Raw genomic sequence first — 19,756 nt, forward strand, 5'->3', positions numbered from 1 at the left:
TATGTATATAAAAGGAGAAAATTTTAGTAATTTATAAAAGGTGCCTTAAAATCAAATTTATGTATATATAAAAGTACATATGTATGTATTATGTTCTTAATTGTGTATGTGTAAAATCTTCGCAAAACCTATTCGTTTGCAAATTTTGTATATTTAATTGGAATTAGTGTCACGAATAAAATATAACAAAAATATATATACATATGTATATATGTTTATTATATTTAAATAAATAAAATAGAAAAATTTACTTTAAAATTTGAAAATGAATTAATTAAAAAAAAAATTGTATAACAGAATTCATATTGGTGCATTGAAGAATTTTACATGCCTATATATTATACAAAGGCATACTTAGATTATAAGCACATGTAGTTAATATATTTTGATATATCGTTAATATTATATTAAACCTAGTCTTAAATATTAAAAATAAAAATAATTTTAAAAATATTGCATATCAAGCAAATATATAATAAGAAAAAAATATAAAAAATTAAAAAATAAATTATTTGTGTATTCAAAATAAACTTTAAAAATATTTTTTCACAATTTTTGGGATTACTTCAACACACACATATACATATATATATATGTATGCATATGTATGTTTATAATAATTAAATAAATGTAAGTTTATTATGTAAATTTTAATACAATTAAACAGTTAAAAAAAAACAAGTATGCAAGTCAAATTAATCTAAATTTTTGTGTTTTTCCAATAAGTATGTATCTTACATAAATGATGACAAATATAATTACGTTTAGTTTTTATAATCATTATAAAAAATAGTTTATTTTGAAAGTCCACTTCAAAGTCCTAAATCCATTTCAAATAAAAATGAAACATTGCTTCGTTTATGTTTAAAGTATAACCAAAAATTCAGTTGACATGTTTATTTGCTCTCTATAAATTATTTATTTTCTTATCTGACAACATATATATGTATGTTTTGGTTTGAACTCTTTACATTATCATTGCTTTGGAAAATAAAAGAGTTTTGAAGTAGCAAATGGACTGGGGTTTTTTCAAAATATAAACAATCCTCTTTATGAAATAAGTAAAAAAAAATGGTGAGGATAAAGGAAAATGAATATTATATGTGCCGCCTTTTAGATCCAATTAAATAATTACATAAGGAAATAAAATAAATATTAAAAAAATTTGTTTGCCAAATGGGTACTCTATTTGATCAGCTCTGTAAATGCTATAGTATTTATTTGTGTGTGAAAGAAATCTGGGATTAATATTTTTTAAAAACTGGTGTAGAGCAAGAACAATTATTTCAGTTCTTTAACACTTAGATATATATTTAGGTGTCTGTATCAACTATCTGTATAGCGATTCATTACACAAAAGTCTCAATAAGCATGCTCCATGTGCCTACAAATAAAAAATTCTTTTATTATAAGTCTATTAAATTTTCTTACAAGATTTTTTGGAGTTATAAATATTTACAATTTTCAAAACTTCTTATTAATTGCACTACATGTTATTTGGATTATTATTGGTTGGTTTAAGCATTTAAAATAACCAATTTTGGGATGCCTTCTTAATCACTTATATTTAAAATAGTAGAAATTTTTAATATTTTATATTTTGCAGGATAACATAAGTAATTTCTTAATTAAAAATGCTTGAAATTCAAAAATTTAAGTATAAAACAATTCGTTCACGAAAACAAATCAAAAAGTCAAAAATGTAATTAATGTATATGTAATATGTAGGTGCATATGTACTCTATATAAACAATATTTAGAGCTAATTTCAAATATTTAAAACATTATTTCGAATATCACTTTCTACTACATAATGTTGTCTCTTTCTGTAATGACAGATTTTAACTAATTTCTTTAGTTGAAAAATTAAAAGCCAAATTTTTGTTTCCAACATTTTTCGAAAAGTTTCGCAAGCAAACATTATCTCACTGGAAATTATATTCAGATCAATTTGGTGTACCAACTTTAAGATATAAAGTTAACAAACCTATGGCTTATATGATGTACAGTAGCTAAATTAAGCTGACATGGAAAGTTTTAAGTTCAATCACTACCCGCTTGAAATTATAAATTCTAATTCAAACGTGGTTATCCAGCGTCATTTTTGGAACGTTTCATATTAAATGTACATATATGTATGTACCAACATAAATAATGATAACCGTTTGGCACTGCCCCTTCAAAATGAAGGCAATAAGACTTTCTTATAAGTAAATTATTTTAAAAAAATAACTACTTTTTGAAAAATGTTATTCGTTAACGGAATAAATCAATGGTCGACAACTCATTTTATAGAAAAACATAGAATATAAATTCGGCAATTTCGGCAATTGATTTTTCTTACCATTTTTATTCAAGACCTATAATATTCAAAATTAAATATAAAATTCACTTACACCTACTTTGTTATTGTGCTTAAAACACATTTGCTGCCAAGGCTATGATTTAAGTTTCAAATTTTACCGACGGTTCGACAATAAATGCTAAAACATTTAAAAGTGTTCAATTTTAGTGAAAACTTAACCATTCAATTATTTTAATAATTTATAATTGTGTATGTATATAATGAATATAGACAACGAAATGAATATAGACACTTTATAATGAATATAGACAACGAAATAAAATTTCTAACTTATTATTTATTACAAATTCAAAGATTATTAATTGGATCCAATTTCAACAAAGAATTGCAACTAGTATATTAGTTTTCAATGTACAATTATTTATTATTGAAAAATTTATAACATTCATCATTAATTTTTATAAAATATTTTAAGCTCCTGTATAGCAATCAAATATAGTTGGCAAATTCTATGAGCTCCTAAAAGTAAAATAATTAGTCATCCATCATCATTCAATCAATACTTTTTCTATAATTTTCACTTTGTGAGAGAAATTATTTTGAAACTCCATAACGTATAAAAGTAATATTTAAATCATATATAAAAAGTGCATGCCTTTATATCATAATTAGATTGTGATTATTTCACGTGTAGGAATGATAAAATTCGCATAAATTCTATGTCTTTTGGGCCATCTCATTTCAATCTATGCAGCTGCATTGTAGATTACTGGAGCAAAATGTGAGCATAGGAAGTCCTCTTCACCGACCACCGCAGCCAGTTATGACTTCTTGTAGCCCTCCCATATTCCATTTATATTACACCTCGGTTCCAATTGAACACCCGAATGCACCCCTCGGCGAGTTGGACGTTAGCTCCCTAACACTGAGAAAGCAGTGCATAAAGCTGCACAACTACCGACAAATTTTTTTCCCTTATAGTAAGTTTTGAGTTACATTAATGAATTTCTCGAAATTCAAAAGTATCAAGTAGTTGTTCCACTAGTTCACCTTGCCCCGCTTTTCCCAGTTATTTAGAACCAAAATAGAATTGCTGTTTTTAGCACTTTAAAGCATGAATACCGCGCGATAAAAAAGATAACATTCACTTCTTTTATAATCATTGTCTTTCAGCTGTTATTTGACAATGTTTTCTTTTATGAAATTAAAAATCATTTAAGATTAAAAGAAAATTAAAATCGCAATAACAAGGAATATTTTCCAATTTAAAGTTCCAAAATGTTATTTTTGTCTTGGTACATTTTTAACTGTAATATAATTTTATATGAAAGACAGATAGCAGCAGTAGCTGTTAGGAAACAGAAGTGCGTTGAATCTATGATTTTTGCAGTAACTAAAATCATATAGTTGCTGTATATTATAATTCTAGTCAAATATAAGTAATATTCTTAATATTTCACTAGATTATTATTTATTAGCTGCTTCTGTTTTTTTTATTGACAGTGTACATTTATCGTATATAAATCATATATAAATCAAAACGCTGTATTGCTTTCATTGCCAAATCTATGGTATTCTTAAAACATGAAAAAAATATTCAGTTGTATTTTTATCGTAGACTTTACATTAATCGTTTTATTACACTTGACAAAACTTCTAAAAATAAAGCTTGATAATTGAGGCTTCAGAAAAGATCTGATTATATTTCGGGAAAAACTATATGAAACTTTTGAAAGCAATTTTCTATATTATTGCATTTGAATTCATAAGTTTCAATTTTATACAGCAAAATGTGAAGTTTAAAACATTTTACATTATTTTCCTGGGCAACACTAAAAAGAATTGTGAAAAGAAAGTAAAACTGAAATTTTAAGTGCGACATTGTAAAAATAAATGTCCTACTAAAATTATTTAACCTAATGATAACTTCTGATTGCATACATTTAGGGGAATAAATTAGAAAATATTTTATCCCTATCATGAATTTCGTTCGTAGCTCTGAAATTCGGTAAATTACGAATATCATGTTATCAATTGGAAATTACTAAAATTTTATTCCGAATATTCGTAATGAATTAATCATAAATTACGTTCGTAGTTAAAATTATACTCAAAAGTCTACGAAAGAAATAATCACTCATAACAAGCAATTTAAAGAGAATAATCGTATCAAATTTTCAAATTTTGAATTGTTTTGTTTGAGTTTCGGTTACCGTATTAAAGGAAATTACTGAATGAAAAATTTTTACTGAAATAGCAACCAAAAAACATAAATAAACATTTGACAGTCGAAATAAAATACTGATTTTGACACTCCGAAAAATGATATTGCCACTGGCGTTTCATAATCTCTACGAAAGGAATTTGTGATCATTCGAAAATCTACGTCGTAGTTATGTTCGTAATTCGTAGAATTCTACGAGTGGAATTCATGATAGAGCTGAATTATTAAGAATATGTTTAAATTTGCAAGAATATGTATTTACGTTATTCACGTTACTGAAATTATAGCATACAGAATTACAAAAATATAAGAAACATTTCTCTTATTCGCTTGCAAGTAGGCCTAGAATTGAAAAGATTTTTGGAAAATTTGTGTTCAAATTATAAAGGTGTCAATGTATGTACATATGTTTTCCTCAAAATCAATTAAAATTTATTGTATTAATTAATATTACATACTTGCACATAAATATATTTATTGATTTCGTTTAATTTTACTTTGCATTTATAAACAAGCACACAATTAATAACATGTATAGGTAATTTGCATCTATTTTGTGACATTATTAAAAATATTGTCTCTAATGAACATTCTAAAATATTTCAAATGTTCTTTTAAGATAAATTTCTGTACAAATCATTGAAACATTTTCCAAACCATTTAATCTAAAGGAAAGTCATAAAGTTAAGAAATGTGCAAGTTGAAGGTTTGTTTTTTAAATGAGTTTTATCATGACATACTCTACTTTAATAAAATTCTGTTTAACTAAGATATTATGACAAAAATATAGACTTGCAGTACGAAAAATATTTTTGATTCAAAATTAAGAAATATCTAAAAGTTCCCATTTTTCGATTCTCTTGTAAAAAATTAGAAAATCTTTAAAATCAAAGAATAATCTTATTTCATTTTCAATTTTTGCTTATATTTTATAAAATCTTATAGGGAAGAGAACAGCTTGTCAGTAGAACCATTTTTACTAAACTAATGGAAAAATGTTTGTATATAGGAAAAGACGTCCCATTATTGGGAGAAAAGGAAAATCTAGTCTATTAATTAGTTAAGTCTATGGATATTTTACTTACGCATGAAGTATGTAAGCATTCTTTCCGTGAAAAACTTACACACAATAAATGAAACACAGAAAAAAAAGAGTAGAACATTTAGCTAAAACAATAGTATAAATCACCTAATGAAATGCTTGATTTTCAGCCTCCTAAACTATTTAGCTACATTGCCTAATTTAAATTAGCTGAATTTACTTTTTAATAATTAGGAAAATTAACCAAATAAATTTGCTGATTTATCTACAATATTAGCTAAAATACCTAAAAATTTAGGTGGATTAGAACTAAGCAAATAGTCGGTTCACCTAATCATTTAGTTGATTTATTTTAAAACCTTTTTGAAATTTAACTAAAGAAATAGGAATTTCACCTAAATAAATAGTTAAAAAATATTCTCAACAATAGATAATATACCTAATTATTTAGTTAGAAAATAGAAAATATAACTATTTTTTAGTTAATTATAATAGGGTTTTTACCTATTATATTAGAAAAAGTATCTAAATAAATTAGGCTCGTTTCTAAATTTATTTAGGTTTAATCCTGAAAATAAAAAGGTACTATAAATTAAAAATTAAGTTTTGTTTCGTTTAATTTTATTTTATCCAATATTTTTTCAGTTAATGTCACATTATGTTAAATGAAAAAACACGAAAGTTAACAACAATGATGATGGGTTTTGTATTTTTAAAATTATTGACAAGTTAATATTCCTCCTTTATAACATTGAGTTGTAATTTGATGAACAATGTGTGCTTAAAATATTTTATAAATTTTAATATCGTTAATAAAAAAATAGAGTAAAAAAAAATTTAAAGTATTGTAATACCGTAAGGTGTAATGCAAAACATCTAAATTTGAAGGTTTCCATTGTTTTTTTCGCCACATGTAAGACTTTATGGTTTGTGGTTTCTGAAATTTATATTTTAATTATATAATTACGATTTATTCAGGATTAATATTATTTTTGAGCCAAATTACATTGCTTTAAGTTTCAGTCTCCTTTTTCTTAAACTGGGAATTAAAACTTGAAATTAATATTAAAGTTATAATAATTATTATAAAATTTATATAAAATTAAAATTACCTACAGGCTGCAAATGTAATGATTGACTTTTCAAAACTTCTACATCATACTAGAACTATATCTTCGAAAGTAAGAACCTGTTTTTATTACTCTTAACACGATTATCACTTTTTTTATTTAGTCCAATATGTAAATTTTTTGAATATTATTTTTAATTTTTTTTTTAAATAATAATAATTATTTTTAAGTTAATTTTAATCACGAAAAATTTATTTTACAATAATAAAACTAAGCTTATTTACTACGCCAATATTAAACATGTACTAATTTCTGTTCAAAAACTTCAAAAATTAGAATACAAAAAAAATAGCGGTATTTTGAATTTTTTCTTGATAAAACAAGTGTTTTTTTCTAAATTTAGCTAATTTTTTCGATATTTCAACTAGTGTTTTAGTTAATTCTTTTTTGAGTAAAATAAAGTGGCTGAATTAACTAAGGTAATAGTTAAAATATCTAGAAAAGTAGTCATTGAAGAAAAAAGTAACGGTATTTATTTCTAAGTAAAACATTTGATCTTTTGATAACTCAACCAATGTTTTCAGTAGTTCAACTAATGTTTTAGTCAATTTTTGGCAATAAAATGAAATAGCTGAACCAACTAAAGTTGTAGTCAAAATATTTAAAAATGTAGTCATTGATTAGGAATTTACATAAAAACTGTAAACTTATTTTTTTGTTTTCTTTTCTAAAATAACTAAATGTTTAGATGAAATATCTAATTAAATTAGTTGAACTTTTTCAACTATTTATTTTAGATAATACATCTAAATGAGTAGACAAATCACCTAATCTTTTAAATATTGCATTCAACTAATTCCAAATAGTTGAGCCAGCTAATAGTGAATTTTAAAACAGCTAAAGAAGTTGTCAATACTTCTAATTATTTATATAAAACACCTAATTTGAAACCAGCTAATTACGATTAGTTGAAAAATCTAATTCATTTTTTTCTGTGAAACTTCTTGTAGTCCGTTCTTGCTCATATCTTTTATTTCCATATTAAAATATTTATTACGTATGTATGCATGTACATACGTACACATTATAATATTGGTGAAAATGTATAATTACATTATGTTGACATATTTAATAACCGTTTTACATTTTATTTATTTATTTATCATAAACATAGCACTTCTTATTTTGATTTTGTAAACCTGTTTTTTATGCCACTATGAATATTACATTTTTTTTTTTTATATTAATTTTAATCTATAGTAATTCTGCAGCGATTTTAAACTTTGTTGACTTTGTGGTTTTTATTTTTGCATATCTTATATCATTTGGAAGATATGTTTACATTTTCATATGTACATACATATAAAAATGTTGACTTTTCAACAGAATAATTTTTTTTTGCTACAAAATTTTAAATCTAGCTATAGCAACTTAAATATTTTCAGTGAACTTTTTAAATTTAGATGTGAAATTGAAAATTAAAGCGGCTGAAGTCTAAATCAAGTTGGAATTCCTGTATATACATAAAACTTAACAAGTACATCTATATATACACTTTTAATTCCATTTGTCAACCATAGTATTTTGATATATATGCACAATATTTTGCATACATATGAACATATTTGCTAAAATATTACTCCAATTGATTTTCTCGCCGTTCCCTCCTTATTAGAAACATCGTTATTTACATATGTAGTTATTACTATCTTGTTTTAATTTTCTTGTTTGATTTAAGTCCTAAATAATATTGTCAACCTCATAAGAACGTATGTATATATAGCGTAACGAATCCCGACAAATTGGAACATTCATCAAATCATTTTTTAAGTATAATGGTCCAATTTGAAAAATAGTTTTTGCAAAGTTTATAAATTCAGGCTTAGATAGTTTAAGATATATATAAGATTAAATAATCAAATGTAAATATAGAAATGTAGATCTAACATAAATTTGTCTTATTCAAAAATACAATTTTATATTGCTGACATTCGACATGCCTTTTGGTGGATTAGCCATGTTACTCACTCGAATTTCTTCAAAGAAATCAAATATGAATTTCATGAATAATTAACACTTTTAAAATATTCGTGTTCTACAGTATTTTACAATCAAAATTATAGAGCACTATTAACACAGTTTTTACACCTCATAGATTCATTTTGAAGTTTTTAAAAGTCTGGGAACATGGAAAAATAGTTTTTTAAGTTAAAATGTTTTCCACAAAGATGCGACATAATATTTTCAATTGTACTCGCAATGAAGTGACAGCACTGCATATTCCATGTAACTGAAATTTCCTTATATTTTTTTCTTTCTTCTTTGCATCCTAGATTTTGTCCTTCGCCATAAAAACCACAATAAAATAAAAAACAAAAATAAATTCTTCACAGAATAGAGACTTTTATTACTTTTATGTACCAGAAAAAAAGATAAAAAAAAAATTATGAGATTTGAAACTTAAAGTTGAAGTTTTTAATATTTTTTTTTTCATAATTTCTTATTGTTTTAGGTTGATTAAGGTTGAAATATTTAATGAATTGCAATATTGCAAAAAAATTTTCACAAGATTATATGGCTAAATTTTATTCTATTTCAATAGTGTTAAGTTTATATATAACAGTTTAACAAACTCTGAAAAGGTCCAGGCTTCAGAAGTACCTACAAGAAATTGAAATCAATTTAAATATATACTGTATATTTGTCGTAAATACATAAATGCTAGCGCTTTGACGTTCTAAATTTAATTATGACAATTGTAACTTTAGAGTCCGATTTGCCGGTATGCTTAAACGAAAATATTAAATTTACTTTTCACTTGTTTTGGTTTTTTAAATGTTAGTTACATTTGAAAAAGAAATTAACCGGCAACATTTTCATCTGCTTCATCACCTTGACTTCCAAATTGGAGCAATAAGGTTTTAATAAATAACTCTGTTAAAGAGTTGTAATCGCTAGCTTTTGTAGCATTTTAGTGTTACTACTGTAATTTTGATCCCCATCATATTGATGCGGTAATAAGTGTGCTCATATGCTGTGTCTTATTGAAAAATAGAATAAAATCGAATTTGATTTTTAAATAAGAGCCGCATATTGCAACTCTTATTTTAAATATCAAAGTTTTGCAAAATTTTGATATTTAAAATATAATTTAAAATTTTACATAAAATATTATTAATAATTATTATAATTTACAGGATTTGAAACAAATCAAAGCATAATGTACCAAATTGAAAGGCCTTTTTCAAATGAAACAATCTCAATTATATTGCTCGCATATTTAATTTCAATGTAATAGTCTTAAGGATGTCATCAGATTTTACAATTATTGGTACTATTAGTAATTATTTATTATCTAGGTAAGATGTTTTTATTGATGAAAAAAATAAATATATTTTATATTATAATTCATTATTATTTATAATGTGCAACAGCATTTTGTTATATGAGAAAAGTAAGCAGACAATATTATTAAGTATACTTTGTACAAAAATTCTGTTCGAGTTCTATGGAAAAGAAAAACCAAACGCTGAAACTCCAGAAAACATAAGTGGGGCTATGCATTTATAATTGAATATTCAATCTGGTTTCACCCAAGCCGTTTTATTTATAAAATTTATTAAATTTAAAATAAATTTTTTTAAAATATATAAAAAGTAGCACTTTTTTCTTGAACAAGTATTTTTTAAGTGAAAAATCGATGGAATTCAAGCGTACATACGTGCAATCATTGCATAATATTATAATAGAATTAATTTATACAATAAAAAATTATTGCATACTTTTCGGAAAAAGAACAAAAATTAAAAGAAGGGTTAACATAATGATCGAATTTGGTGATTAGTTAGAAGAATTAAGATTAAATTTTGAAAGAGGTGAAGACGGAAAATAAATTTTTTCCAACGAAATAAATTATTTATCATATATTCTAAGAGCTGCTAAAATTTTAGAGTTTTACAATTTGCCTTCTAAGAGTTTTTGTTTTCGTTGCAATATCAAAAATTACATCGGGATATATATTCGTAATAGCCGTTTTAGATTTTTAGCAATAAAAGAATAATTTGTGCTTTTGCGGAATTTAAAAAGTTTTTTAGTTTCTATACAATTATGTAATCAAAAAGTGACATTTTTAAAGAAAGGTAAAAATCTAGAGAGTTTTCTAGAGAAATAATTGTTCCTAATAAAAATCTAGTTGCGTATAAGGCTTCAGACTTCCGCCTTAAAGGGTGTAGAAGTTTTGCAAGCATGCACTAGGACAGATAAAGAGACCGGCAGGTGGACGAACAGACTAAAATAAATAAGCAGTTTTTAATTTTATGCTACCCATAAAAATATACAATTGTCTAATCGGACAAGAATTAAAATACAAAATTAGAGTAATTAGACTTTCACATTTTTTGTTGGGTTTTCTGTATATAGCAGATTAAATAATGTACCTATATATGTATAACTGTACCTAATACATATTCACATTGTATTTAAGAAAAAAAAGTGTATTTTCGTGTTAAAAACTTAATGTTAAGCAATTTCGCTTAATTTTCTGAAGAATGATAAACTTGTGTTATATATATACATATATGTATATATATTCTTATTTTGTTAAGACAGAAAAATTATATAAGAAGTTTTAAAAAGATTATTTAAATAACTATATCAATTAAATATTAATGCATCATTCTTTTAATATATATGATGGATCATGCTTGGCTTGATTCATCTCGTTGCTCTACAATCAATTCATTAGGATTTTCCACCCATTATCAAGAAAAATTGTAACGATATGAATGTAGAAAATACAAAATGGAGAATTGGATACTTTATACATATGAGCTGTTGTATCCAGGCTGGGTAAACGTTGCCAGGAACAGCGTTTATTGTATATACTATGCATAATTTGATTTCTCACATACATACATATATATATGTACATTAATACTATGCTTATCTACATGAAGAAGTAAATTAAGAATACTATATACAGATTTATATAAAAATTCTTAAAATTTAAAATAATATTAATTTTTTTTTTGTTGTTTTATGAAAATTATATAAGAAAATTTTCTAAAAATTTTGACTTGCGCATTGGAAGTCAAAAATTTTTTTTTTTTGGGAACAGCCAACAAAAATTCAAAAATAATATAAAAATTATAAAAAAATAATAATAACAAAAATTAAATTATGATTTTCAACAGGTTATTTGTAAGATAAAAGTAGGTGGAGCTATGTATATATCATGTAAAGTTACTAGTAATGCTCCTTTGGAGCCTGAGGCAGGATATGTGCCAAATAATCCTTTATTTGGTATATCATTTGATAGTCCACAGGTAATTGAATTTTATATATTGTAAATTTATATATATATATATATATATATATATATAAGCATGGATATAGTATATTCCTCAAATATATAAAAAATATGCTTATATAATATTATAGTAAATAATTCCCACTTGTTTAAAATTAAATATAAAAAAAATAATTATGTATGAGCATTTAATTTCTTTTTCTATATAATTATTTATAATACATAGGAATGCTTGGAATCCTGTTCTGGATGTATATCCTGCCAGAATAATACATCAATTCCACCAATTCATACTTCGGATTTAGATTGTGAAAGTTGTTTCGATCAAAATTTAACCGTTTTAAGGTGATTTTTTTTTATATATTTAAATATTCAATATATATATATATATATATATATATATATATATATATATAAAAAATTTATATATATATATTGATTTATATTTATTACAAGCATGCACAGTTATTATAACAGTTATTATAACACAGTTTTTAAAATTAAAAAATAATTATTAAAATAAATAATTTTATTTTTCACAAAATTGTGTAAGTGAAAATTTTTGAGATAATTTTCTCGTTGATTTTATATTGCGCGTATTTTTTTTCCATCAATTAAGTGATAAACTGAATTGTGGAGTATTGTAGAATTAATTCACAATATAAAAAGTTCATAAATATTTTGGCTATAAACACGAATGTAAAAATCTTTGGCTGTGATTTATCAAAAATATTTATGGGTAGAAATGTTTCATTCCAATTGCATAAAAATAACAAATTTTGAAACTTATATTTGACTAACAATAACACAGTCGACAGCATTTCTAATTAAATTCCTCTTGCAACCGCAATTTTTCAAATTACGTTTCCGATTACGAATCAGCATAATTAATTATAAACAAAAGTTTATAATACAATAAATGATAAACTAATGCCATATATATCCATCATGCCATCAAGCTCAGAGAGCAAATCAAAAATAAATTCCAAATTTATATGAAGTTTAAATGGAAGTGGTGTCGGAATTTATTTGTGTGAAGGAAATTGATCAATATTTTTAGCTCTTCTGATTCTATACATATTTTTTTAAATTTAAAATTTAAATTTCAAAAAAATTCGGTTGGTAAATTCCATCTGGCAAATGAATTTTAAAAAAAAAATACAATTTTTAGCCCAGACAACCTTTCTTGTCTTCCAAATGGAAGAGTATACTGAATTACAGAATAATATTTTTGAATAAGAAATAGATTTAAAAGTCAGAGTATTTAAAATTTTCAATATACTAAATAAAGTCAAAGTCATAAAATAATTTCAGCTTGATGGCCTGATAGATATATATGGCATTAGATGAACTATAAATTTAAGTATACTCACTTAATAAATGTTAAATTTGAACATAATTTCTTCATTATGGTATTAAATAACAAAAAATATAATCATAATTATTTAAATACATTTTAACAAACTAAAAACAGTTTTAGAATTTTAAAGAGGAGCGCATTTTAGAACTATACGGTATGAAGATTTTTTAAATAAGTTTCGAAATTTAAAATTACGTGAAAACTATAGAAGAATGAATAAGTTTTCTTTTTAATGTGAAATTTATTTGAAACAGCAAAACGTGACGGCTGCAATTTTAGAAATTTAAAAACTTGATTAATTTTGTAATTTTTCGTATCAGAGTATTATTGGATTTTTTTTAAATTTCTTTAATAAAATTAATACAGAAAAATTCAATTTTGAAGATGCTCTGCAGATCATTGTACAAATGAATTAAAGAAATCATGATCTAGACACTCTAAATTTGCAAATACAAACTATTTTTAATAGAATCCCAGTTAATACATTTTATAGTATAAAATTTTTGCTATTATTTTATGTCCGAATATTATGTCCGAATGCCGTATGCCGTACAGGAATAGACAAAAATTTTTACAATATACAGTGAATAAATAAAAATATGTTTAATATAAAGAATTTGTAATTTTTTGAGAAATATATTTAATTTCAATTATACCTTCGTAATAAAATTAATAAAACCAAAAACGGTTGCGAATATTGAAATAATTTTGTAAGGATTTGACAACTTACTTTTTATAAAAATTTTAAATTTTTGTAAAAATTTTTCATTCATTAAAAAAGTTGACTGTAAATTTAAAATTAGAATGCAATTACATTCTGCACAAACCACAGCGATTTTCCGTAGGTATTATAGAAATTTGTCCGAATCAAAAACGATATTATTCTTGTGCAAAATTATTAGTATAATCGAGAAATTAATATTGAAAAAATTTATTTCTTTGATCACAAGCAAAGCAAAAACACAGATGATATAAGTGTTTGTCACTTATAGATTAATGCTCCATTAAACTTCAAAGTAGTTTTGAAATTCTATAAGTGTAAAGTTTAATTTTTTAAACATGCAAAAGTTTCTTATCCTAAAGAGAAAGAACTATGTTATATTATCCTTACTAACTCAAATTTAATCTATACTCTAAGACCGAATTAAAAACGAATTTAAATAAAAACATTTTAAATATCTTTTAATTATTTTTAAAATTACAAAATTAATGAGATTAAAAAAAAATTAATAATTTATTTTTACTTTTCTTGACGCATATTTCTTAGTTCTTCACAAGGAAACTCTACAACAAATTATTGGAATACAGAAGAAATGTCTTCATTTCCTGGACTACCTCCACTAGATATTGATCCTTTACCCAGTTTATTCCCTTTTTCACCATCTTGTAGTGCTTCTTACAAGTAAGTTGTTAAAATTTTTGTTTTTACCAATACCAAAATATCTACATATATATGAATGAAAAGAAATCAAAAATTTAGAAATTTCTGCAATAAAAGTGAAAATAATTCTCATGTAATCTCAAAGACATTCCGTCTATAAAATTGAAAACCTAAATTTGCCAGTTCAAAAATTTTAATAAAATAAATTTAAAATAATTAATATACTTACATAGAACTTCGATTTGAAATTATCTATGTAATTGTTGGTTGTTTTCCATTAAAAAGGAAATTTCTAAATTGGTTTCTTTTGTTACAAAATATTGTATAAATAAAATGTGTGTAATAAATTTTCCAATTCCGACTCCTCTTATAATATAATAATACGAACTTACTATGTACATTTATAATTAAGTATTACCAGGTATTACATATTTAGCTTTAAAATGCATGCTTTAAAATATAATATTTAAAATCTTTTTCGCAATTAAATTTTAAATGCACCCCCTGAATCAAAATTGCAGTAAAACTTTATTGCTACACAAATTCCCAGTTACAAATCTTAAGATGAATTATTGTGTATTAATATGGTATTACTGAAATTTCGAACTAAGGCGCATATTTTAATTGTTCTATATTATAATTAAAATTCTCGAATCAAAATTAAAGAACAAAAAAAAAACAAAAAGGAAAAAACCTGAAATTCCAAATTCCTATTTCCCTTTAAAGTACAAGATCTGACATTAAACCCGGTAGTACAAATGATGTTGCCGATGTCCTTCTTTCCTTAAAACATGCTGTATATAAACAAAATTATGATCCGACGACTTATGCAACTCATCAAGGACAAAATTGTAGTTTTTCAGCACCACAAACATCTTTATCATATACAGTACACCCTCAAATGTTACTATCACCAAGCCATCATCATTTTAATCAGTCTCAAACCCAAAATACAAACGTTAATAGTCAAACATATTATGATGGTACTCCAAATCAACTGGGTCCACCATCATCTTTATATCCTAGTGTTAGTGTTAATGTAAATATGACAATGCATGGATATCCTCCAGCGGAAAATACAGTTCCTTTACCATGTTCTCAAGTAAGTATGAGTATGTGCTTATATATTATTGATAAATTTTATCAAAATTGTTTGATTATGGTACAGTAACGTAGTATATTTTAAAAGAAATAAAATTAAAAAAAAATACTATGGCTAATGATTCGAGAAAATACTTGTCCATAGCGTAACAAATTGTTTAAAAGAACTTGGCATTTAAAAAATCAGAAATGTTTTTTAATTCATATTAATTTTCTATGTACGTTATGTACCATGCGTTCAGTTTTGTAAATTAACATTATAAATATTATAACTAGTAATTTATTTAGCAATTAGAAAAATTCTAATTTTTCAATTAATTTTATTTTTGAATGAAAATTTTGAATCCAATATGCAAGTCGCAACCAATTAGCTGCCGGTTTGAATAGATATAAATATTTTGTGGTTTTCTTTTATTTTTTTAATTTTGAGAAAAAAATAACAACTAATGAATTAAAAAATCGTGCGAAAATTCTATTTGAACATCGGCATAATTATTTCAGCTGTATTTTTTCAGTAGTCTATTGTCGAACAAGTCAACAACATCTTGATCGGCAGTAAACTTTACAATATTACGTTTGCATACATTAGAGAAAAAGTTTTCGGCTCAAATAGTCCTCGCAATCAGATACCCTAGATCAGATATATTGCTTTTTTACTAAATTACTAAAAAATTAATTACAAAGTCTAAACACTAAAAAAAATTTCTTTATTTTCTTCAAAAGTGGACACCAAATTCGTCATCATCTGTAAATGTTTTATACCCGCAATTACTTAGCCCTTCGCATTATAGTGGTGGAGCAACGTATTCATTTACAGCTGATTTTCGAGCTCCTTCACAAGGTTCACAACAGCCACAACAACAACAACAGCAGCCACAACAATTACAGCAACAGTCACAAGCTTTAACAAGCTTTACAGATTCTACAAATAAATTGTCACCAACATTATCACAAAAATCATTTCATCAACATACAATCGATCCTCAATCACCAAGCAAAAGCCCTTTGTATTTACAAGTATGTAACAATATATATATACATACATTATACATTATAGCTGTAATTGTTTTTGTGAAACTATTAAAAAAATGAATGAATGTAGTAGTGCCTTAAAGTCAAAAATTAATTAAAAAATTTAAATCTCCTTTATAAATTTTGCATTATCTTTCAAAGGACACTGAAAATAAAACTGTACGAATTGGATTTGATGAAGATGAAGAAAGCAATGAATTTGAAGAATCTGAATCTAGTAAACCAAATTTATGTAGACTTTGTGGAAAATCTTATGCCCGTCCAAGTACATTAAAGGTGACCCTAACAAAAAAAATATCTTTATAATAAAATGTTCTTTTAAATGAAACTTTTTTATAAAACTTTAGACGCATTTGAGAACACACTCGGGTGAAAGACCTTATAGATGTACACAGTGTAATAAAAGTTTTTCTCAAGCAGCGAATCTCACAGCTCATTTACGCACACATACTGGCCAGAAACCTGTAAGGAATAAAAAATTTGACTTTATGTTTTCTAATATTAATTATGTTTGTTTTTCAAATAACGAAATCCTAGTTTAATTGTAATATATGTGGTAGAAGATTTTCACAAAGTTCAAGCGTAACAACACACATGAGAACACATTCTGGTGAAAGACCATATAGGTGCCGCTTCTGCAAAAAAGCTTTTTCAGACAGTTCTACCTTAACAAAACATTTACGAATACATTCTGGTGAAAGTAAGTTAACATTTACAGAAATTTGTGTTATTCAAACCAGAAAATATGTTAAATTATAAAACATAGTCAATTAAAATGCACGTACACATTCTTTTCTTAATTCAAATTTTTAATTTTAGAACCATACCAATGCAAATTATGTTATTTACGGTGAGTTATACTTTTTTCGAACTATTTTTGTACAAATGTATATCATATACATAAGTATAAATTGAATATATTTATTTCTTAAACTTTCATAGATTTTCTCAATCTGGCAATCTAAATAGACACATGAGAGTTCATGGAAATAATACGAATGTGATATCATGACAAAAATCTAAAACATTTTATAATTTCCATGATATAGAAAGTAATAATTTATTAGCAACACCATCGTTTCCAGTGCCGCAACAGCAAACACCACTATATACCGAATTTGATGGTTATAATTTCTATGCAGCTCAAGTGATGGAAAAGAAAAATATCATATTTAGCAACAAAAAAATGTACAATAATAAATTTTTGACTTAAATTAATATAAATGTAAAAAAGTGATTTCTTTATGTGAAAAAATGTGTCGTCCGAATAATGAAATCAACACCAAACTTGTCACAAGTTGTGTCTTTTCTGCCAAGGACGGATGCTATTGTAATTGGACCAATTTGGACAATGGATTCGGGTAACTGCCATACAACTCAAAGAGGGTTTTTTAAATATTTTAAAATTTAAGAGATATAAGTATCAAATTTTGCATTATATTTTACATTGTATGTTCTGAAAATTTTATTGAAATGGATACACTAGTTCGAGTAGCTGCCATTCGACTCCAAAAGCTAATTCTATATACTTACATATGTATGTATTCGGAAAAGTAATATTCATGAAATATGGCAGCCGTGTGTCGAATTTCAGGTTACATACATTCCTGAAGTTTTCATGGAATGGCTTGACAGGTTTGGGTAGCTGCCATACAACTCCAAAAACAAATTTTTTTATTTGGCAAAATAATAAAGTTAGATTCATGAAACTTGGCAGCTGTGTATATAGGTCAGACATATCTGTGCAGTTTCTATAAAGTGGTTTGACAGGTTCGAGTACTTGGTATACAACAATAAAAGCTAATTCTAGATACTTTAAAAACAAATTTTTAAACGCAGATTTTCAAGGTGCTTGGGTATAATTCGTTCGATTTATACCAACTGAAACGTATTTTCAATTATGCTTATTTTTCCAATTTTATCTTGCAAGTTAATCTCAAAATCGCACAAAAACTATACACAATCTATTCATTGATCTTAAAACAGGAAGAATTTAGAACTTTATTCTATCATTCACTTTTTTGCTCACTGGTTAAAAAAAAATTAAGTGAATTTTCATTTGTGACCAACGCTTTCGTATTTGGTGTTTGAAATTAGGTTCTTTTCGAAGGTATTAGATATTTCTTTTATGTACTTTGTGTAGTGTAAATTCAAGAACTAAACTATTAGTTGAACACTTTCTGCGCTCATTGTTCTGGTAATCACAAAACTACCAATTGTTCAGATAAATTTAAAAACTATAAAATTAAAATCTAAAAATATTTATTCAAAAAGCCGGTTTTGATATTACTTACATTTATACATAAGTACATATGTGCATATAATGGCAAATATACTTTAAAATTTATTCAATTCATTTGCTGGGTCAAGCTGAAAACAAGCAAGCAAAAAATATTTTGATAAATTACTTAAGGAAGGACTTAAAATAATTTCAGAAACAAATTGTAAATGGAGTTGCCGATTTAACTCTAGAAATTCTAAAAGGGAATGTTTGAGGGCTAATTGCTTGGAAAGTAAATAAAAGGGAATAAATTCAATTAACAAATTTTCTTTTGCTCCAGAACATACTTATATTCCTGTAAACAAAAAAATCTCCCCATCTTTAATTGATATGGGTACCACTAACGTCCTTGAATTGTGTTCCTAGATAAATTTTTCAACTCAACTTTTTTGTGTCACCCTTCCAGTGATTATTCTCTTTTATAAAAACGCTATGAAACTGCAATAATGCTGTAATATGCCAGATATCAACGTTTTCTTTTATTTATATACATACATATGTATGTACATACTTGGAATAAAATATAATAGAATCAAAAATACTGCAAAATTACAAAAAAAAACAAAGTTTTTATTCTCAAGCAAGCTTGTACTCATCCCTATTTTAAAAAGCTATTATATTGTCCAACTAGTGCAGAAGTTACAATGCTCTA

At 25.0% G+C, this 19,756-nt stretch overlaps 1 protein-coding gene across 2 annotated transcripts; it reads left to right on the forward strand.

Annotated features, from left to right (window-relative positions):
- The first annotated feature begins 375 nt into the window (after window positions 1-375).
- On the forward strand, window positions 376-18,331 carry LOC129611761 (protein glass). 2 transcript variants are annotated; one of them, XM_055525068.1, is made up of 12 exons: window positions 376-630; window positions 9,839-10,000; window positions 11,834-11,965; window positions 12,176-12,294; window positions 14,577-14,711; window positions 15,417-15,792; window positions 16,515-16,808; window positions 16,965-17,099; window positions 17,171-17,287; window positions 17,361-17,523; window positions 17,643-17,673; window positions 17,766-18,331. In XM_055525068.1, the coding sequence occupies exons 3-12, from the start codon at window positions 11,864-11,866 to the stop codon at window positions 17,833-17,835; spliced, it is 1,542 nt and encodes a 513-aa protein (XP_055381043.1). In that variant the 5' UTR covers window positions 376-630; window positions 9,839-10,000; window positions 11,834-11,863; the 3' UTR covers window positions 17,836-18,331. The 2 variants fall into 2 exon arrangements, with proteins under 2 accessions (XP_055381043.1, XP_055381051.1); XM_055525076.1 differs by having other exon boundaries at window positions 380-630; window positions 15,546-15,792; window positions 17,766-18,108.
- The last annotated feature ends 1,425 nt before the right edge of the window (window positions 18,332-19,756 follow it).

Source organism: Condylostylus longicornis, unplaced genomic scaffold, assembly GCF_029603195.1.
Source record: "Condylostylus longicornis isolate FDR11 unplaced genomic scaffold, ASM2960319v2 ptg000004l, whole genome shotgun sequence".
NCBI classification, from domain to species: domain Eukaryota; kingdom Metazoa; phylum Arthropoda; class Insecta; order Diptera; family Dolichopodidae; genus Condylostylus; species Condylostylus longicornis.